The sequence below is a fragment of the Pterocles gutturalis genome, unplaced genomic scaffold (genome assembly GCF_000699245.1).
Source record: "Pterocles gutturalis isolate BGI_N339 unplaced genomic scaffold, ASM69924v1 scaffold3224, whole genome shotgun sequence".
NCBI lineage: Eukaryota > Metazoa > Chordata > Aves > Pterocliformes > Pteroclidae > Pterocles > Pterocles gutturalis.
Genome location: NW_010133028.1, coordinates 56,130 through 79,523, shown reverse-complemented (window position 1 = coordinate 79,523; position 23,394 = coordinate 56,130). Strand labels below are relative to the sequence as shown.

General features: G+C 37.3%; 1 protein-coding gene across 1 annotated transcript in view; it reads right to left on the bottom strand.

Moving 5' to 3' along the window:
* Positions 1–7,386: 7,386 nt before the first annotated feature.
* Positions 7,387–23,394, bottom strand: part of TSSC1 (tumor suppressing subtransferable candidate 1) — a gene marked incomplete at its 5' end in the record, with an annotated part of 70,882 nt that continues 54,874 nt past the window's right edge. The window contains 4 exons of the mRNA XM_010081068.1: positions 7,387–7,720; positions 17,921–18,088; positions 19,342–19,509; positions 22,866–23,002. Of these exons, the coding sequence (XP_010079370.1) occupies positions 7,546–7,720; positions 17,921–18,088; positions 19,342–19,509; positions 22,866–23,002 (648 nt within the window). The remainder of the gene's footprint in view (positions 7,721–17,920; positions 18,089–19,341; positions 19,510–22,865; positions 23,003–23,394) is intronic.

Here is a 23,394-nt window from a genome sequence, read left to right as displayed (position 1 = left end):
TTTGCGAAGGATTAAACAGCTCCCATTGTGATGAAGCTTTCATTTGTGCTTTTCCTAACAGACTTTCCAATAATAATATATCTACCAGATTTTACGCAGATTGACTTATAGCAAAACAGCAACAGCATCAAAGTATCTATGGCTCCATCTACCTACCAGCTGCTATCAGCAGACACGTGCACCCGAGCCTAGCTCTTTTTAGTTGCAAATAAATGTGTTAGCAGCCACTCTAAGGATAAGGAAACATTCTTAATTTTAAGAAGATGCTTTTCTATTTGTGTTGGTATATCAATATCGTAAGATAATGTTTTTTTAGTAGCAGTTTTAGATAGTAAGCTTAAAATACTGATACATGTATACTGAGACACAGCTGAGCATACTCGCGTGTTTTACCCCAACAGCTGCAGACTGGAAAACACATCATTCTTTTTCACAATCTCTGCAAAGTCAAGGTCCAGGTATTCTCTCCCCCCTCCCCCCCCCGCCCCAATTTACAGGCACAGAGTTAAAGGATTGTTCATTATTTACTTCAGCAGAAACTTTTTCCCACTATAAGAAACTAAGAGAATGTTTGTTTTTTCACATGTGTTTGAAGAGAAGTTAGATTTACCACTATATACTACATTCTACCTGTTCTCTTTGGAAAACAGAGAGGTGTAGGGGAAATCATTCTGGCTATTCTGTGTTACTGTTACACAGTCACACAACTGATAATTTGTTGAATGGATGCAATCACATAATTTCTGATATTTGTTAGTATTTTGACTGGTGTTTATGAAAAAAAAAATTAAGTAGAAAAAAAGCTCCAAATAAAACATTCATAATTTGGCTAACATTTCCTCACTCTGAAACACGTTTTCTTATCCAACTCCATGCACTGCTGCTCCACATAGCTCCAAACATCAATACCATTTCTGCTATTTTCCAGTCTTTCTTGTCTTGTCAGTCCTCTGTACATTTTTAGAAACTGGCAGTGGTTCAGAGAATTTTTCTGCCAAGTCTATTACCACCCCAGGGTTCAGCTCATCTAGACTTGCTCATTAGTATGTGGTATCTTTGGGTTTTCCAAAGCCTCCCATACTCCTCTAAATTCATTCTGTTTAAAAGCTTTTCCATAGTTCCTCCAGTCAAAATCCTGAGCTCGGGGCAGCATCAGAATAAATGGACAGTTTGCTGAGAAGGTACGTTAGAGGTCCTCCCTGCTCAGCCCAGCTGCTTGGCAGCTGCTGCTTTAGCTCCAGGGCAACACCAACCCACATCCTTGCCATGCATCTCCACATGGGAAACTTGGCTCCTGGATTCAGTAAGACTCATTCATCTCTTTCTCCCCAAAGCTATCTTCTGTGCTGGAGCACTAAAACCTCTTTATGAAGTTGGAGCTGCTATAGCATCAAAACAGGGGGGATTTTCTCAAGAACAGCTCAAAATTATTTTGTTATAAGGTAAGTCAGTGAGAAAGGGAGGATGTGCCTCAGATACTTTATTAATCACCTCTAATATCTTGAGCTGTTCTCATTAGGACACTCCCCTGAAGTCATAATCAGTTTCTGTCATAAATAGGTGCTTTTGCAGATCTAACTAGTGGGACTCAAGAAACAGCTCACTTCAAATTTTCTTCCTGCCTCTCAGGGTACTGCTCCCTCGGGTTCCTTACCCAATCTGAAAACTTTGCACTGAAGCAGACTACAGCTGCTCACACGTGCAGTTGCAATCTGATCTCTGAAAAGAATAATGACCAACTAAAAATCCTAACCCCTTAAAACCTACAAGTTTGAACTAATAATTTATGAATCAACTAAGCACTTGGCAGCAACTAGACTGCACGAATCACCTCCAATATCAGAACTAAATGCTGCAATACAAGATGACAATTCTCTAGCACTTAAATCAGTTAACGCAAGGAGATTAACATGAAGAATTTTAAGGACCTTTAATATCATAGCCAAAACAAGCAAACAATTTTTTTATTTTTGTTCCTTACCCCTATATGTTTTTCTTTACCTAATTTACTACCAATTTCTTACATATTTCCTATTTGTTTTCCCAACTGATCTTTCCCTGATCTTGTCTTTTTCAATTCACTTTTCACTCTGTATTTGTCAGTCTTCCTTTTACTTCTTCTTCTCCTGTGTATTTTTCTCCAAATCGCTGTGTGTCATTTTCTTCTCACTTCGTTAGCTCCTCACTGACAAATGTGGTAGGTGGAATGAGCAGAAGCAAAGTGCAAATTGCTCTGGAGTCTATCCATGGCCTCACACCCAGCAGATCCCTTTATAGGAAGGCCAGGCTTCTCTAAAAACTGATTTACACTTTTCTCTCAGTCACTTCACTTGCTATTCCAGAAATCATAGGCTTTCTGCAGCCTCAGAATGGCATTCATACCACAGGCTCCACAACAAAGTTTTAAGCACTTCCTTCATATCCCCTTAGAAAAAACAAAACAAAACAAAACCAAAAAAACTCCCAAAACCCTACCACCAACCTCGACATCTTCTGTGAAGCCAAACAGCAGCTCTATAGCATTATGAACTTGTACCCAAATACTGATCTTAACAGTTATCATTACCTACTTTTCACTGCTTCAGTTATGTCAAAGGTATATCTACCTCACGGTGTGTTACCATGTCTGAATACAGTCAGACGATACATATTAAACAAGCTGCAGAATTTCAGTTTCAAATACTCCAAGAGGTTCCTGGCTGTAATATTTGGGAACTACAAATGAAGAGGCAAACACAGAGCTAATGCCTTCTGTTGTCAGTTGGAAAACACAACAGTCAGGCAGTTTAATTCTTTAAAAAGTACTGTTTTCAACTAATTCTAGTGTTGAGCATAATCTAGATCACATGGTTTCTTATTTCCACTCACCTTTTGTGAAATGAAAAGGTATGAGGTAAAGAGAACTGGGATAGAGCAAACATCAAGTCTACTCATGCCATCCACTACACGCTCTTCATTAATTCTAATGCTGACAAGCAGTTAATTAACTTCATGGGTTTCAGTATAAGTCAGGCTAATTTTAGCACTGACACCACAGGCAAAGTCCAGGTGGTCAGTACCAAGGAGTTTTGGTGTTTGGTAGTGTTTTTCTATTGAAAACCATTGAACTACTTCAAAGTGAAACAGATTGTTATTTCAAGCTTCTCATTAAATGGCCAAGACTTGTATTGGCTTCAGTCAACTTCATTTAGATCACGCTCAACCTTTTAAAAAATATTATAAATTCCTTTTTCCTTCAATAATTCCCATCCTGTGGAATAAAAACACCCACCGTATCTCAAGCATTTTTGTAATTCCATACCAGACACATATATTAGATTGATGACAAATAATAGATTTTCAGCACCAAATCTGTAATAAACCAAGTTTTTAGGATGGCAACATTGACAATCTGACATTTTTTAGGGAATACCATAATTCACTTTTTCCAAACAAAAACCTATTAAAGCTTCTTACCTGGACACAGTCTGCAAAGAAAGAAAAATAATTTAAGAGGTGTTTATTTGAAAACACAACTCCATGCTTGCCAACGCTGATACATGACTGTATAAAGAGCACACTCTATAGACACTGAAACAACCCAGTGCTGTAAGATCAGTTAGACCATTATCTGAATTTCTGAAGCCGTGATGGGCTGCTTGCTGTACAGAAATCAGCTTGCCACACAGTCTTACTGCCAAGAAGTGTTTTGCAACAAGGTAGTTTCCAGAAATAATACTGAGATTCCAGAAGAAATTCATCTGAGACATGAGTATTTTCTGAAATCCCCTAAACCACAACTTACAACCACAGTAAACAGTTGAGAAAGAAAAATACACAGGAGCAACGTGCTGTCTCAGCACTAGAGACAAAGCTTTAGAGAATAAGTTATTATTTTTAATTTCTATTTTCTGCCTTTACTAGCAAATAGCACATGTCCAGGGACGTAAGCAAAGACCAGACAAGCAGGCAGGGATTCTCTGCCAGTACTCTTTGTAACGTCCAGCAATTCATGGTTCAAAAGGATTTTCTAAGCCAGAGATGCTGCCGTTATATTTAGTAGCCTTTAATGGATTTACCTTTCAAGTACTGGCTCAGTTACTTTCAAGTCATGTGAAGTTTAACATTAATGAGAACTTTTTTTTGTTTCTTTGGGTGTTGTTTTTTTTTTTTTCTGTGTGAGGGGAAGGGGTTGTTAAAGAGGAGTGCCATAGCCTACCTGCACACCTGTGGAGACCACCTCATTTTGTATGCTTTGAGCCACCACCTGCAGATTCCATTTAATAACCTCTAGTTCTGGTATCAGGAGAGAGACTGAACAATCACACCCTATTCATCCTCTCCCTCTGCCACTTGTGATTTTACAGACTTTTATCATCCCCTCTCAACCATCTGCCTTTCAGAATATTTAGTTATCCTCATACAGGTGTTGCATGCTATTCATCATTCCTGTCGCCCTCCTCTAAAATCTTTCCCAATTTTACTACATTGGGTATGAGATGGAATAAACCAGAACCACACACAGTATTCAAGATGCACATACACCACAGATTTATAAACATCTATTATTTAATGGATTAACAATGCTTTATTTTCTTCTCTATTAGCTTTCTAGTAACTCCCAGTGTTCTGATTAAAATTTTAACCTCTCTTAAGCTGACATTTTTAAAGATCTATGAAAACCTCAAGATCTTACTTCCAAGTAGTAATAGCCATACTGGTGGTCCCCAGGAGTTATGTAAAATGACTGTTTTCTCCCATATCCATTACTTCACATTTCCTGCACTGAATCTACCATCTACCATTTTATCATGCAGCCACGCCAGGAGGTAAGGCCCTTCCATAATTCTTCAGTCAGTCATTTTTACTACTCTGAACAACATCTGAAAACTTTGCCATATTTCTATGTAGCCTTTTTTCCAAAGAGGTCACAAGTATACTGCAAAGCACAGGCCTAGGCACAGATCCTTGCAAGACTTCATTGGTTATTTCTTTTTGACATGAAATGTTATGATTTATTCCTGCTTCCTACTTCCTATCTTTTAATCAGTTATTTAACCATCTTTGAGCCCTTTCTCTTATCCTACAGCAGCTTGCTTTCTCTAACAGCCTGGGATGAAACCTTGTCAAAAGCCTTCCCTTTCTGAAGGTAATTTCCATATTGCTGCCAGTGCTGTATATGTAGCTCAGATTCCACTTTACAGACAGCTGAAAATGATTAAAACTTGACCCTTCTTGCTCTCTTGATTCTACTGTAATGCATTTCATTCAAATTTGACCTGCTACTCCCTTCCTTCACAGTGTTCATCCTCTCTCTTCTTCCCTATTGAGTGATATTATATACATTTAACAAAACTAAAACAAAATAAAATATTTTTTATATTATTTGTTTACAGAGCTTTCCAGCTTGAATAGGCTTACAACATAAAAGGAAAGAGTCACATCAAAATTGGTCTGAAATCTGTCCTGCATTTATTACATGTTAAAAATAAAATCAAATCCCATGTACTGTTATACAATTTCCTGTCACCTTCACACTGCAAGCCGTATACATTAAGAGACAATAAAGTTTCATTAGACCTTTATTGCTAATGTGAAGAAATTTTTAAAGACTTCTGCTCCATACTAAAGATATACTGCAGCTTTTTTTTTTCTTTTTGGGGGGGTGGGAAGAGGGGAGGGCAGGATGGGACACACACAACACAATTGAAGATTGAAAGCTCCACATATAAAGCTGCAGCCCAACTAAGAATTCTGAAATTCAGACAACTGAAACTACTGATTCGGAAATGTAATTTTTCTTACAGTATACAGGTGAATAGCTTGCACCTCATTACAGATTGAGACAATTTGAAATAGCACAAGTTCAAAATCTTAATGCAGAAAATCAGACCATGAGAATTTCCAGTGAAGAATTCATTCTGGAGCAGACAGGCAGCATTGTAACACAAACACAAACAATAGTACAGGTGATTTTTTCAGATTACTTCAATCCTATGAATTCTTCCAAACAAGCTCTTTAAGAAAGCCAGAAATAGAATTCAACTTTCATCTTTCCTGGATGTTTTAGCCTATAGCAGCCAGTCATGCTCTCAAAGCCTATTCACAGAAGCAGCTGTGTATACACAACAAATCACATTTGGACATGTTTCGATCCAAGAGTGGGTAAGGACAAGCAGAGGTGAGCAGCAGGCTGTCCCTCAACACTAATACCAATGGTTGCCATAGCAACAAGAGGAATCACAGGAAGAGGCTGGTATTGATCTTTCCATCCTGTGTTCTTGCCATTTCTTCAGAGCAGTCCACACACAATGCTACCACAACCAACACCAGCGCACAGACCCAGGTTCTGAAGTTAATGGGAAATAATAGCGATGAAAAGGCAACAGGGAATAATTACTGCTGGGTTACTCCAAGTACACAAAGAACAGGCAGCAGAATTTTAATCTTAAACACAAGCTATGCAAGGGGAAGGGGGGTGTCAGTACGTACAGGCATGTTTCACAATGCCTGCCATCTACAATTCAAGTTTTCTGTGCATTCTCCTGCAGGGCAGTATCTGCCTGGTCTCAGCATTTGTAACAAAAGAGTCACCAATGCCTAGGTCAGGCATCACAAAGAGCAAGATACAGCAAAGGATGTTTTGTGCTTAGTTGAAAGCCTGCTACATCATGTCAGCATACTGCAGAATGGCACAAAGCCAAAGGGATAGTAAAGAGAGACTACTTACAAATATTAAAGAGATTTTTCAGGTTAACAGTGGCATAGCTCCAGAGTCCTTCAAAATATACTAGAGCACAACTAAGTTCTATAAACATGGGATAATACGTTACGTGAGAATACAAGAGATTTCAGGAAAGACTAATATTGTTTCCAATAACAACACATAACTCAAAATTGCATTTAGTTTGCAAATTACAGAATGGTACTTTGATGATACTATCATAAGACTTAAATGAAAAATATATTTTGAAAGTTTCACCTTCATGATTAACATTTCTTCTTCAGATAGGCAAAATGGGAGAAAAAGTGTTTAAATATTAGAGTAAATTAAGAAAGCCTTCTAAGAGCATTCCCAACTATATCTATAAACATTGAAGAACGACCAGCATAATTAGTAGAATGTGGCCCTAGCTAAGAGCAGAAGGCTGCTTATATCAGAAGGATAAAATATAATTCTTGGAAATTAGTAGATCACTTCTGCTACATGCACCCTACATGGTCCCAGTTTCATATCAGCATAATAACACCTCTGTAATCCACTATATTTGCATTAAGCTGAAGTAATAAAGCAATAGTATGGGAAGTACCAACTATCTCCAGAAACTTCTTACTTCACAGAGTGATTAGCCCCTTAAAAAGAAAAATTAACTAGCATGGCCTTCAGAAAATGCATCATAGTTTTCCAAGGCAAATACAAAAGACAAATTAAAAGTGTCTATATTAGTACAGATATTCTTAAAGTTTTAACATTTATACTTAATAAAAATGCATCCTGAAAAAAATCTAAACAATACCTACCAATTGTGTACATCAAGAGAACAACTATACCATAATCTAAACAAACTATAAGAGTATGTGGTATTTAAGAGCTCTGGGAACCCTGTTAATAACAAGTCTCCCATCATAACTTAAAGAAGCAAATAGCCATGGGTCTGCTGAGGACCATTCAACTGCATACACGCTATCTTCATGTTCTTCGTAGGTAGCTATTACACTGTCCTGAAGGGGCTCTTTCATCCTAAAATTGAAGGGAAAAAAAAGTAGTAAGTATCTGTGAACACACTTGATTTAAAAGGCAATATTAAGTGTCACTAACATCTAGATACACAACCTCCCATTTAAAGTATAAGAATGCAGTAGCAGGCTCCAAGGAAATATTTTATACCAGATATCTGCATGTGCCTGTGTTTTAGATAACACAGCAGAGTCAAGCCAATGTTAAAGTCCCCATTTGCAGGGACAGAGTAACTCTTATTCTGAACTTCAGTGCATTTCCAGGTCTCTCAGAAGCTACATTAAGCATCTCCCTCTAAAGCAAGTTAAAACTACAGAGTACATATGATCTAAATGCACTTGAACACACATTTTTATCAACACCTTTTCTCTCACCATGCTCCATCCCTTCCTTTCCCTCTTTGCTGTTAATTAAATTCTTAACATTATATATAATCTTATTAGAGACATGTAGGTAGGTAAAAAGATGGAGCCCTTAACACCACAGTCTCTCCTGTGATGCCATCTCTCCATGTGCGCCCATTCTCTCCAGAGTAATGGAAGCGAGATGGAGGCACCACTCTGAACACTTTTTATTAAACAATTTTTATCTCCCATTCCTACAGTTATAACACCACTGGATTCTCATCTATTATTTTATACCTAACCTCTCACCGCAACACCCAAGATCCTGGTCACCTATATCATAAGAGTAAGACAGATGCTCTTTTGCATTGCAAATACATAAGAACAGATTCAGGCTATTCTCTGAAGTCCAAACCACGCAAGAGTCATTGATTGTGCTCTGCTAGCTGAGAACAGCCCTTCTTCCCTCCACCACAGAGCCAGTCCCTCCTCTCAGAGCAACACCACAGCACATTATACTGTAGCTACAGGGCAGGTGAGTTTTCAGAGGATGACCTTAGAGCTCCTTCACCCACAGAGGATCACCTCTGTCTGACAGGAATCAGTCAGCCTTTCAGAAGCATCCTCCTGCCTCCCAGAAACAGCCTTGGTATTACAGCCGCAACCCTCCTAAGAGAAAGCAAAGCCAAACTGCCTTGTGAATGCCGCTAAATCATTTAAACAGATGCTGCTACTACAGAAATGAAGTGTTGTTATTGGCCATCTTTGCCCTTTACTGCTCCTCTCTGAAAGCACACGTCTATGATCACAAAACATATACGGTATCACATCTGAATCGCTTGCAGGATATTGCTGCTCCACCTAACCAGCCTAACCAGCTGTGTATTCAACATCGCAATTAAAATTCAATTGAATTTAGTGATTAAACCAAGAGCAGTCTCATACTGCACAATATCTTCAGGTATTTAGTTTCAAGGACTTTTATAATTTACTTATGCTACATTTAAGGTCAACTAACAAAAACAGGTCCTAGCACAAACACCACACACCCCCTGGCTAATTGCAAAGAACAGGCTTGTTTTGCAGTTCTCCTGAATATGTACTTTGATGCAAACCATCTAACAGCAGAGAGCTAATAAACACACACACAGACACACTTCACCTCCTGCAATGTGTTCTTCTAACTCCCTGTTAACTGACATGCCTGGTTAAGTGAAAGTTGGTCATGTCCCCAGACAGCAATGTGCTTCACGCGGTGCTCACCCACTTACCCGCAACTCCATTATTCGGAAGGTTTCAGATGTCTCTCCGGATAAGCAGGGGAGTAATGCACAGTACACATGGCTGTCAGGGGACACGACCGACTTTCAGTTAACCAGGAGTCTCGGTTAACCAAAGGTTGGATAAACAAGGACAAATAAGTGTCTAGATTTTACTATTTTCTGTATGCTCAGAGCTGTTTCAATGTTTCATTTAAATAACACAGTTCATCTGATTTAATTTACAGAAGTCATAGGGGAATGAGCGTTCAGGAAGAAGCCTGTAGATGAATTTCAGTTTAGCATTTTCCATTTATAACTACAACTTTTAATTGTCTTTTATTATTGTCTATACTCTGAATTTCTTCTTGGGCATGAATGCAATTTTGTGCCTTCTCAGAAAAATAAAGCATGTTACTCTGTGTGGTTCTTCAGGCCACACAAGTTCAGTTTTCGGTGGGTTATTTTGTTTTAAATAGCACAGATCTATTATAACATTATGTGCATAAGAAGGGCATATTATATTATGTGCATAAGAAGTTTCCAAGAATCTGAGAAAATCTTTACGGAAGTGATCACTTGGTGTAAAAGATCTAGATACTATACAAGATAACTAGGGTGCAAAAAAGTAATCTCAGAATGACATGAGTCTCAGGAACAACACAGAAGATCCGAAAGAGACTGTCCATTATGAAAGAAAACAGATTAGCCTTTAAATTATGTAATTGATAATGAGCTCAGAAGGATTCTGCTAGGGGAATAAAGAGCAGAATTTATTTCATGTATGTGAAAGATTTTTCAAAATAATTAAAAACAGAAGGAACAAGGTTGTTTGTGCTGTTGATTTTTTTTTTTTCCCCTCACAACAGAAATCTTTGGAGACAGATCACTTTATAACACGCTAAGAGACTTCCAAGAAAGCACCTCAGATTTCTCTGCATTTTGGCTATGTACATGCTTTTTTTAGTAATCCAAGAACAGGCTGAGGATACTATTTTTGAATCTATATGAATCTAGGATACTTAGGATTGTTCAGTTTCCAAGTCCCACAAAGTATTTACTCTCAATGAAATTTTACACAGCTTTCACATATTTTTATTTATTTAAGAATCCGCTCAGACTCTAACTCACCAGATATTAAATATAATTTGGTTAATGCAAGAAGTTACAGACTTAACAACTATGACTGACATTTATTTAAGCAAAGTAACAAATACGTTAAACATATATAGAGACATATATAAACAGAGTATACGAAAAAATATTATTTTGGTCACAGCACATACTAGAGGAACACATAAAACAACTAATATTTATCTTAAGATGTTTTTGACTATTTAGAGATTTTAATTATCTTTCTGTTTTTATCAGTTGCTACAATTCTATTTCTCTTTAACAAAGAGTAGGTAATTTCAGAGCCTAACGTCATAGCACTGACAAGCGTATTTTTTCTAATACTCTATTCATAATGTAGCAACGATTAAAAGAATACTGCTATACTTTCATGGGTATTATTCTTATCTTAGAAACCTTCAATGTCATAGTTACAAACTCCTGATGACAATGCATCTAACCTAAGAATTAGGGCATAACACTGGACACAGAAGAGGAGAGAACTCAAAGTAGACAGGATACTGTGACAGTCAGCAGATCTTTGGTGAGTTTTGGAACAGGGAGGAGAGTTCAGGACCTCAAATTTCTTCTCAGTTAGAGAGGTTCAGAAATAGGAAGAGTACCTGTACAGAGATGGATATGCAGTAAGCTTTCTTCTGTGCCACTTTAATGCATATAATCCAGGTTGTTGCCAAAACACAGAGATTTCTGCTTTTACATAAAAGCCGTGGATTACAGGTATAAAAATGTCATTGCTATGCTACAGCTAGTTTACCGTACCACAGGTATAGGAGCTTGGCCTATTGGTTCCTTAATAGAGTAGCCTGACGAGACTGTATTTGATAAGCATACTTGGTAATCACTTGTTATGCCTGGACACCCTAGTAAGCTATTTTCTTCCTTGTCCTATATGTCCCTGCTCCTTAAAAGGTTCCTTGAATTTCTCATTTTCCTGTACTATTTTAAAGACTTTTTCTGGCCAGACTAAAACATCTTTTTCTCTCCTTATATATGTTCTTGTATTGCATCAACTGACAAGGCATCAAAGTCTTATGTCATTAAGAACTCATAGTAAGAAATGTGTAATCTCTACCTACATCCTGCATAAATTTAAGACCTGTGACATACAGAGCTGGAACTGGACTGCTTTCTCTTTGCAGTCTTATTCACGTGGCGTGACCCGTATCAGCTCCTCCTATGGAAGGAAACAAGCTTCCATTTTACTAGATAACTTTGAGGTTAATTGCGTTACACATTTGAGAGAGAAGACTGTTAAGCCTTGGATAATTGTTTTCACGTAGAGAGCTGTTATTTCCAATTACATCTCATGCTAACAACCACTTAAGTTTTCAGTGCTCGCAATTCTGTTTTGTTACCACAATGTTCAATAAAATATGTTTTTCAGAGTCATCAAAAATCATTAATTCCTTATCACAGTCAAAATTAAGTCCTCTTTAACCTAAAAATTACTATGAAATAGATGTGACTCAACAGAGCAGCAACATGTACTGAAGCGTCCAAAACAAACCCTGAAAAGCAAGCCACTGGATTTCAGAATAAGCTCCATGGATGCTCGTTCCCTTTAATGGCAGAAAATATAAAAACTGTAAGGTTTTGTTTCTGGTATGTTTAGACAACACACTACTTCCTTCTTCACTATCTAAGGATGTTTATACTGGAACACAATTTTTATACATAATAATCGGCTATTCATGCTATGGTAAGCATTATTTTTACTCAAAAACCAGTCTTCCGAACTGCTTCTAAAGGAAAATGCCATCTTTAAAAACAGGAAATGTGTATTTCAATAAAATGGGTTTCATTGTTGTCCTAATATGCAAAATAAATTAAGGAGGGTGTATCTGCTGATGAGGGTTAAAGAAAGAAAAAACACACATTTTTAAAGCAAAATAGTCTAGGAATTGGAAAGTGCTGCTGCTGCTGCTTAGATTGAGCCCAACTTCTTATACATCTAAACAAGTCAAATCCTGAATACTGGCATCCCCAAAGCAAAAATTATTTAAGCTGCTTTAATAAATTGAGTGTCTTGGCTGATTCCATAGCATAATCCTATGATTTCAAGATTTCTCAAAGACATAAATACCACAAGCAAAATATCATAAAAATTAACACTACTGGCAGCTGTGTGAAATTATCCTGAAAGCCTGCCTTATCAGGAATGTTCGGCAAATGCTTTTCAAAACATCACTGCTGACAATTAAGTCACGGATGTGTATACAAAAGTGTTACAATAGATCGTAGAGTTCATATGTGTAATGAAATCACAATATTCAAAAGGCTCCAAATCACATTTCTATCACAAAAAGTAGAAACTACCACCTTCTTTAGAGGGAATTTTGAAGGAAACCTGTTTTCACAGAGATGCTAGCCACGATTTTCTCTCTGGTCCATTCCAATTGCTGAAGCAGTTCTTGCACTTAAAATCTCACTAAGAACTTCACTATCTCAATTAAATACTCCGTACTGGAAGGACCAAATCTTTACATCTCTCAGCTTTAAATGCAAAACGGTGAGAAGTGCTTGTGTTACATCTTGTTCTGTTTGTATCAAAGGACAGTGTGGCTAACATCTATGGTGAAAAAGATGGAAACATAAGACTTCAAGAAAAACACTAAAAAATGTATTTCCTAATCTGAATTTCTGGTACAAACTTCACAGACAAAGATAAGCTTAGAACATATTGTCAAAAAATGTAGCATTAAATAGAAGGCAGCATACTGACCTTAGTAATCAGTTCTGCCAGTGAAAACAGAGCAGACATCTTAAGCCTGTAAATCCCAAAGAGAAATAAGGGAGCTGGGTAGCTCATTCCACAAAATTGCAGTTTAAGGATGGCTTCCTTTTCAGGACTGATGTATAAGCTCAAAATGCTATTGACCATATAAATCTTTTCATTGGTACGGATATAGAAGAGGTTTTTTCCTCTTAAAAAGCAAGTCCTCCATTGTCAATTGAGCCTTGTCACAAAGTTCTAGCCGTAAAAGTCATGAAGAATGAAAACACTGCTGTAAGACGCCATATATACCTCGCTGCTGGTGCTCCTAAGGTAACATATGGTCTTCTCATGCTGCATACCATCAGCATAACAAACAGAGACCTAGGCAAATAAATATATTGCAATAATTAAGGAAAATGAATCCTGACTGGTGAGTAAAGACGGTCAGACTAAACTGCAAAACCTGTAAGGTTTTGTTATTGTTAGAAATATGTAGAATTAAAATTACTCTCTTGACTAGTTTAATGCAACCAAATATAGACTCTCTCACTAACATAAGCATTTTGGATGGCCAAAGATGAAGAAAGGATATAAGACAGTCACCAGCTCCCTTTGGAGGAAGGCAGTTCTCAGTGCTCCGCAGATATCTACAAGCAAACCAACAGACGCCTTCAGGAGCTTTGGAATTACAGCAAATTCAGTGTTGCAGGGAGGAAGCCCTTGCAGCACCAGAGTGCAAAGCCATTAAAGAGAGGGCAAGGAGAAGCCTGCCTTAATCTGCATCCACAGATGTGGAACAACCCTATGTTTTAAACATTTTGTTCAAACTGAGGCACTGAAAAGCACTCCCTATGTTCTTATTCAGGCACACCAGCTTTGTTTTGGGGATGAAAGCTAAATGTATCCCAAACACTCACCTCATCTGTTCTATTTTCATTTGTTTTGTACTCTTTTTTCTGCCTCTAGATCAAGGTGCTCCACTGCTCTCTGTGGACAGCTTGATCATATTTTTAGACTATCTACTTTCGACAAAAGCTTTAGGCTTCCCCGACAGAAAGCACTGAAGCCTTTTCTTATTCAGTGCAAGAAAACAAACACAGTTGGCATATTTCTCTAGACACATTTCACAAAGGCAGTGCGTGCACAGCTAGCATGTTTTGGAACAAATAAAAACACAGTTAGTGAGAAGAGACAAACTCAAGAACATGGCTGACAGCAAAAGAAAATCCTAAAGGGAAGAACCAGAAGCCTCCCAAGATGATTCGGAAGGCAAGAAAGGTCCCTGAGCTGCAAACAGTCAGGGGCTGGAAGCATACCCAGGGGAAGTATCATCTCCTTTTCCTGTTTTTAGTCTTTCCTCTTGGCCACTATCAGAGACGATACAGGCTAGGGAGGCCTTCGATATGATACAGGGAGGCTGCTCTTATATTTTTATGATTGATGAGAGAAACAACAATATCTGATAAAAAGTAGGGAAGAGACAGCAAACTAGTTGCTCTGATCTGAATCAGCAGTTAGGAGTAACTGAAGGTCACTCAATTGTGACAAGAGACAGATCCTCGTGCAATAGTCCTAGTTATATTGCTTTTGCAAGCATATTCTCGTCTCCAAGATGGGACCATATAAAGTTCCAAGATGTCAACACATACACGGACAAATGCCCAAAGGAGAAACCTCAAAAAGTAATTCCTTAGTAAGAATAGAACACAGCAACTTCTGATTTGTTGTTTATTTATTACTCAGAGAACCTGTATTCTTTTCTTACAAAAAACCTTGTTATCTCTAAATTATTTTTCAGTTGTGAACCTTAAAAATAGGCAGATGCTACAGAAAATCTGTGAAGAATAAATGAGTGGGTAGACTCATGGTCATGTTCTACATGGCTGAAAAATGAAGGGCTAAACTGACATATTACTTGCTTTTGTCTCCAGTCAAGAAATACAATAAAAATTAGAAAGTTTACTCCAAAATATGAACATGAGTCTTAAAAATCTCAGAAGTCTTAGCTGTTTAGAACAGTATTACAAGTCAACGTTTTTAAAATATTCGGATTTTTGCTAAGTAGAAAAAACACCACCTCTGAAAATACAGCTGGTACATGCTCTTCATTTTTATATTTAATCCAAGGAGTATTTTTACAAGTTATTTTATTCTGAACATGAAAAGTATGTAGCCCATACGGAAAGAGCCTTTTTCCTTCTTTTCACTTGATATTTCAGCCTTCTTTTAAGAGAGATTTGGTCACTCAGTCTGAAGGTGACTGGCTGGAGATACGAGTTGAACAGACACTGTTCTTCCTGTTGTATTTCGAGACACACCCAAAAAAGACTTTTTTCTTTTTTCAAGATGTCTGCTATTTAATTGCAAACCAGATGTCCTCCAAAACAGGATAAGAAATGAACCCCATGAGAATATAACACTTTCAAGAAAGTCCAGAACATACCCAAGCAAAAAACCAAACACACACGCATACACACAGCCCCCCCCACACATCCCACCAAACCATATAATTAAAACCTGTATTAGAGACAGTACCCATGGAATGGTACAACAGACTCTTCGAAGAGGTCTCCAAGAGGGAAACAGGTACTAAAGCCTAAATATTTGGCACTAGTGATTGACTAACAAGAAGTATTCCTAACAGCTGTTATGCCCTGCTTCATTAATGTGCTCAGAGCTAAACAGACGTGCTGGTGAGCACCTTGCAAACATCCTTCCAGCTCAACTCATAACAAGGAGGAAAAAACCAAACCAAAACAAGACTCTCACAGTACCAAGCAAACGTTACAAAATCTAATATGCTTTCCCAGGTTTTAAATAAAACAGATTAATAGCTGAAAAGCACATATTTAAAAAGCAAACGCAGTACTGATACTCTTGTAGCTTCTAGGAACAGGCAAGGACTCTGCAACATTACTGTATAACTTATTAATTATGTGGTTTACACCCATTCCATAGCCAAAGGAAAAGACATGTTATACTTGTTGTATGACTTTGCATACTCTTGGTTTCAAAAATTCCTATTCTAGAAACAATAATTTGTGTTTCAATAAGGCAACCTACATGGTCTACAATCAACAGAAATTCACAACTCCAGATAACCTACTATGCAACGCCTGTCAGAACACTATTTACATGTGATGTTCTTTATATTGATACATTCCCACCACGTAAAAAAGTAGTCTCTTTCTCATTACCGTTAATATTATTTACCCTCCATCCAGAACAGAATAATTTGCAATCCCCAGCCAAAGGCAAGGAATCAAAAGGTCCATCATATTTAAAGTGCTGTATATATGTATGTACTGTTGATGTGAGCAACTTTCTAGCTCCTTAATTGGAGACACTTCCCTGTACGACTTTCTGGGCACTAACATAACTTATTGCTTCTAGAAACACCTTGTACATTCAAAGTTAACCATTTCCATATATAGGATAGCTTTCCTATTTAATATTAAACAAATGGCTTCCAAGTCCTTTACGTGAAGCTAAACTATTTGGAGTAAAACTACATCTTCATTAACAAAATAAAGGTGCAAGAGCAAGCGTAAAAATGTAGAGAAGTAACCTAAACTTTACTTAGAATTTTAACGGAAATATCTAGCAAACAGTTGAGTAACTGGGGCACCTTTTTTACGATTTCCTTGTTCCTCACCCCTGCTGACTATTCTTCATGTTAAAAGATAGTTCAGGAGGTAATCTGCCTATTTCATTGCAGACAGCTTTGTGTATTAAAAGAAAGTAACAGAAGTAACAAAACAACTGCTCAGTGCAGACACACAGAACATGGATATTCACAGTTGCAAAGATTAGAAAAATATAGACTAAAGCCTGTTGGTCTCAAAATATTTTACATGACTTTCAGTATCATTATCTTCACTTAGTAAAGGAAGAGTTCGATGAAGATCATCATGTAAGCTAGTCACAAAATCAGAAAGCCTCAGCCCACACTAGAGCTACAGAACTCCCTACATACATATATGTGTATTCATAAAGAACTACGGAGAGGAAAACAAGTAACATATACTGCACAATGAAAAAGCTGAAAACAGATAAAAATGGAGGATGAAAAATGATTATGTTGGCATTGCAGTTAACTCTTTACTAAAAACTCCATCACTCCAAAATTCACATGCAAAATATGTGATTCCTTACACACCCAAGTGGACTATGCTTACATATGTTTGCAGTAACACGCATTATTCTCCACAAAGAGTGCCAAAACCAAACTTCTGTTTTGCTTGAAGCAGGTCTGATGAGTTATTGGTTTCCAGAGCAGTCAGCAACATCAAGAGTGAAATTTACAAAAATTAATGTATTTGTACTCCCTTTCTTCTGCCTGTGCAGAAGCTCACCATTAAAGTGGTAATGTTACCTACAGGTTAGAACACATAACACAGAAAACGCAAGAAGCAGGTTTTCAGCTCTCACTTAACCCAGATTATTGTATGTGCTTGATTTGATCCAGAGCTCCCTCAAAGTGAATCTTTTCACTGATCCAGTGAACTTTAGGACTGGTCCTTGGCATCACCACCCCATTCCTACCAGTGAACATACAGTGACTGGGCCAATCAGATTTAAAGAGTGTATTCCACCCAAGACTGAGTAAAGCAGAATGAAGTAGGAATTAGAATTACTTACCTGAAAGGCCTGTATACAAAAATCCTAGTCAGCAAAAACACACCATGTTAACCATTACAATGAAAAGACAAACTATAAGCATCTGCATAAAACTCAGGAAACTTCATACTTCTCTTCCTGATGCTGGTCCTCCTGGTCACTTAGTTCATCATCATCTACCATATGCCCAAATGGTTCAGAAGAAATTGATACCATATTAGACAGGATAACTCTGCTGTCACTGCTTCCTGTAAGGATCAGCTGATCGTGAGAATGATTGTATCTGACATTCCAGACCCTAAAAATGAAATCAGAAAGAAAAAGGCTATTCTTGGCAAGTAGCGCATCAATATTATTTTTTTTTTTTAAAAAACAGCACCAAAAACACCCCAATCTTTAACTTAAATGTTTTAAGTACATGTAGAAGTGGTGTGCCTCATTCCAAAGACTGCTTTTTGCCATCTTCATTAAGCTTTTAAGCTTCCACATCATCTGCTTTCTATGTGTCTTTATAATTCAACAAATCAGTTTGGAAAAAAAAAAAATTCAAAGAACAAGCCACACCATTCAGTGGTATCATTCCTTGAGGGTACATGTCAATTCATTGTTTAGTAAGTCAGATAAATAATTAAGTTCTAAATATAAAAATTTCCCCAAAGCAAAATATAGATTAGAAATAGCTTGTTAAACAAATATCTCACAACATTCTTATAGCAAAGTTTAAAATAGACCCTAAAACAGAAGCCGGATTATCTTTCCCTTCTATTTTTACATATCAAATTAATACCAAATGTCTTATGGTTCTTGTTTTATTTTTTTTTTTAAATCTTCTGGGAAAAAAAAAGAAGTATAAATGCTGCTTCTGTTAATTCACATCTTCATTCCCCTCAAAGTAGCTTCAGGGTCCAGATTTATTTTGCAAGAATTACTCCAACCCAAATTTTATAAATACGAACTGCTCATTTTTTTCTGAATGACTGAAGTCTGCAAACATCAGACAACATTCTCTCCTTGCTCCAGCCACAGGCCAGAGTGGTAGATACAGGCTCTAAATATTATCTCAGATAATAAAATGACTCACTTGTATATCCTAGCTTAAGGGCTGTGAAGAGCATGAAAAAACTGGGGCTGAATTATTGAGCAGTCCAACCATTCCACAACAGGAGGATAGATGGCAGCTGCTGTAACCAAAACAGCTCAAGGGCTTTTCTCATGTCAGGTGCAGCAGATCAGGCTCAATTTGGGAAGGCACACCTGTGTCCCAGCTGGCCCCTACAAGCCAACTTCTGTGCTGCGCTTCTCAAAGGTGTACCTTACCTCCCAACAATGTTAACAACAGTTTCTTGCCAATTAAACTAACATTGTCTAAAGTCTTAATTTGCAATCATACAAGGAACATTCACATGTTGAAACCTTTCCTCCATACAGAAAAATGATTATTCACAACAGCACAGAGTAAGTTTGAATTGTTCCTAAACAGTAAAATAATTCACTGAATAAATTACACAAAGCCATCCACCCACAAAACAGCATGCAGACAATTTGTTCTACCAGTGGGAATGCTCCTCTAGTGTCTTCACTGGTTCAGTGACATTTCTTGTGTCCCAGAATTTCACCTTGCAGTCATCTCCACAGCTAGCCAGGTAGTACTGTTTATTGGGATTAAAGTCTAGGTCTCGTACCAGCTGTCCATGTGCATTTTCTATGCAATATATCTGTCTGTAAAACACATTAAAAAAATTAAATGGTCTATAAAAAGCTAAATGCACTCCACTGACAGCAATCTGTTTCCCTGGAAACTTGCATAATCCCCTTAGCACCCACAGACCTAGAGTTCCCACTGCTACTGCATCATTTAGGGAAATCCCAGCTGTTAACAACAGTGACTTGTATAGATGTCTCAGCTTGCTTTGCTATTTCCTTGCTTGCATTATGATCATCTGCAACTAAAAGGAAACAGTAGTTCCAGACAATTCTAGCACAGCTTTCTAACAACAGATACAAAATGACTGCTACTAAACCCCAGTATTCTCTGGTAAGAGCTTCTCCACCTCTAACTAGTTATGCCAATTCTGTATTTATGACATCTAGTTCTACCTACATGAAAATGTAATCCTGAGATGCAAGGGAGGCAACAGATATGAACAACAGCTTTTTTATTATTGCTGTATTTTGATCTTACCTTGCTGAGCTCTAGCATTTATCACTAACTTAGTTGTGGCCCTTAAATTACTCCGCCATGCGCACACCCAGCCATCTGGACCACTTTTGTAGTACTGCTAACAACTCAGCATTCTTATTCAAAATATCATGTTCCATCAGTCTGTCTCCTTACCTCACCTCTTAAACTTAGGATTTTTGTTTGTTTCCACTATTGCATTACTAGCTTTATGAAAAGACTGTATCTGTTCCCCTGTTAATTCTCAAAGCCACCATGTACCGAAGTTTAAGTCTCCTACAATCTTCACTAGAACTTGTCAATACTTTGGTTTTTGGGTTTTTTTTGTTTGTTTGGTTGGTTTTTTTTACATGAAAAGGTTTCTCTTCAGAAAAAAAACAACTTGGTATTTCCTGCACTATATGTACATTCCACTGTCAGGACCAGATAGAGAAGTCTCTTGCTGTTAATACCTAGCTACTATACAAAGCAAAGCAGCTCCATAAGGAGAGGTTCAAAGTATATCAGGCCTGTGCTCAGCTCTATCCTGACTGCTATGGCAGTCACTCAGGATAAAGGGCATTACTTAGATATCCAACATCAACACTCTTCTCAGAGTTTGAGAGATTAAGGACATCACTCAAATATGCCTTTCTACCAGGTATTCTGGGATCTGAATTCAACATTTCCTCTTAATTTTTATGCGAAAATTTTTAAATCTCAGGCATGCTTGCAGCAATAAAGCACTTCTCCTTTATTGAATCTTTCACTTCTTTCTTCCAATCCTTGCATTGCTCATAGAGATGTTTGTAAGAGCTTAATAAAAAATACCACCGTCCACTGTATATTCAGCAGTGCTTATGATGAAAGCCTGTATCCCAACTTAAGTATTATTCTGACCGTGTGATCCCTTTCCTTCTCAAATATGACTATTCTTGTCTTTCACTATCATCCTACCTACACAGCAACATCACCTACACTGAATTTCCCACTTACATCACAGATTGAGGCCAGACCACACGAACACTTTCTCCACCTACTGGCTCCATTTCTCATATTCTTTTTCTTCCATATTTTTTATAATTTATTCTTGGAGTCTGAATTTTCCTGATACGGTTCTCTCTCTAAATCCATTCAGCCTAGTGTCTGTCTCCTCCACTTTACAAGCTCTTTTCCGATTAAGACTGCTTCCTAGTCTAGTCTCGGAATCTTCCCACCGACCTATTATTTCCGCCCCCCCACCCCCCTTGTTTGCTGTATCCAAAATCATTCACTCCTATCTTACAGCTATCATAATCGCACTCTGTAGAAGTAGTTCTTCTAGCTACTTCTTTAGTGTCTCTCTTCTCTTATTCTTTGCTGGTATAACAGTTTTCCGACCTTCCCCCCCCATTTTTTGTTTCTTATACCGTCACAGTTCATACTGCCCTGACTTTAAACCTCTAGCCTAACTAGTCATTACGAAATATTCACATCATACTAGACATATTACAGTCTAATTGCAGATGAGACTTATTCCTGCACATATTTTTCAAGTACATTGGAGAGAGCTCTTTGGCATAGCCTTGCACTCGTAAATTGGTTCAAGGACTATCTAATCTGAGCTTCATTTAAAGTAATTAGAATTATGGGGTCTGCTTTTGTTAACCAAGCCACCCTTTCACTGAGGATCTAGTTAATATCTGGATTATCTATCTTTCATAGAAATTACTCACAGTATTCAAAGAATGCAAGATAGAGATGCTTCTTCTAATGCAACAGAGCATGAAGGAGACTTGACAATATTTAACATTTTCTAGTTAGAAACACAGGCTTTCATCTTAAGGTCTGTATGCTATACACTAAAAACTGAATGATTACAAAAACATCCCAAAAAAGAAACTTTAAGAAAAAACCCTTTCTCCTTGGACCTTTCTTTCCTCTCCTGAATGCTTCATTTAAGTGAGTCTTCATAAATGAAAGTATACACATATATATGAAGTCAGATTTTTATATATGCTTTTAAAGGGCAAAGAACAGGACTTTCATACCTGATGACAAACATACAGGAAATGACTTAATTATTATATTTGTATTTTTAGCGTCTGTTTATTAAATTAACCTTTTCATCAAAAACAAAGCTGGCAAACGTGGCGATTTATTGCTACACCCCTGAGCTGGCAAGAACCATAGAACTAAATTTAAGTCATCCCCCTTTAAGGCAACAAAAGTTATTACAAGACATCAGTCTTCTTGCTTTAGTGATAAATTACTATGTGCTAAGGGGATAAAGCGTATCTTAAAAAAGCTTGCACAGGCTTTAGTAGTCATGGCAACAGATGTGCACAACATCACTCCTTTGCTTATCAAAATCACAACTGAGCAGGGGGAAAACACCTTATTAGGTACACTCAAAGCCTTAATTGATTTGGAAATTATTTTGATAGATTCAATAGTTTAATACAACTAGCACACTATAATCTTTAATATAGTATAGTATATACTATTTGTTAAAATAAGAGAAGTGAAGAGTGAACCTACCCTGTGAATTACCTTCAGAGACTAAAGTTATCTTTAAATAGTCATAGCATAGCATAGTCAGGACTGACGGTAAATTATTTTCAGGTTGAATTATAGAATAGCTTCATTCAGGTAATGCCTATATATTGAACAAATCATCCTGAGTCTAGTACATAGTTCAGTGAAACTCAATATACAAGTTAGAAATGAAGCTGAGGGGAAAAAAAAACAGAAAACCCTTTACTAAACTGTGTATGTATCAGCTATGCAAGCCCGATCATTCCTTTTATGTGATAGCTTCGCCACATTTCTCCTATTAAAAAAAAAAAATTAAAAAATTATGTCAGGAGCAATGAAAAAAATCTATTTCCAAAGGAGACTGTCTTTTTTAGAGAACAGGACTGCAATGTCTCATTACCTCATGCTTCGTGTATCCCATCCCCGAATGGTGGTATCATTGGCTGTTGCAATCTGTGTACAATTGTGGTGTGGACTCCATCTTCCAGAAGTAAATTTTAATTGTCCTTTCCCTTCCAAGGCTGCAGAACTAGACAGCTAAAATAATGAAACAAAGCTGGCAATGTTTCTAAAGCTAAAATGAAATTAGTTCCACTGAAAAGAAAAACTGCACAATAGCCTATTGTTCCAAGTGTAACAGACTACCAAAATCCTAGGATAAAAACCAGAAAAAATAAAGAGCTAGAGCTGATTTTGTATCTCACAAAGTATTTTTCAGAAAGGCTTACACAGTATAATGTATTCAGAAATATTAGAAGTACTGTACTACTTTATAAACTAAACAGCTTCAGATCATTTGTTGAAACAGTAGATAGACAGTATGTGTACACAGCACAAGTTTGTAGTTGCCTCAGACCAATAATCACACCCATTTCATTTCATGAACAGTCTTACAAGAATGGTTTTCCATGTCAAAATACCAAATTTTA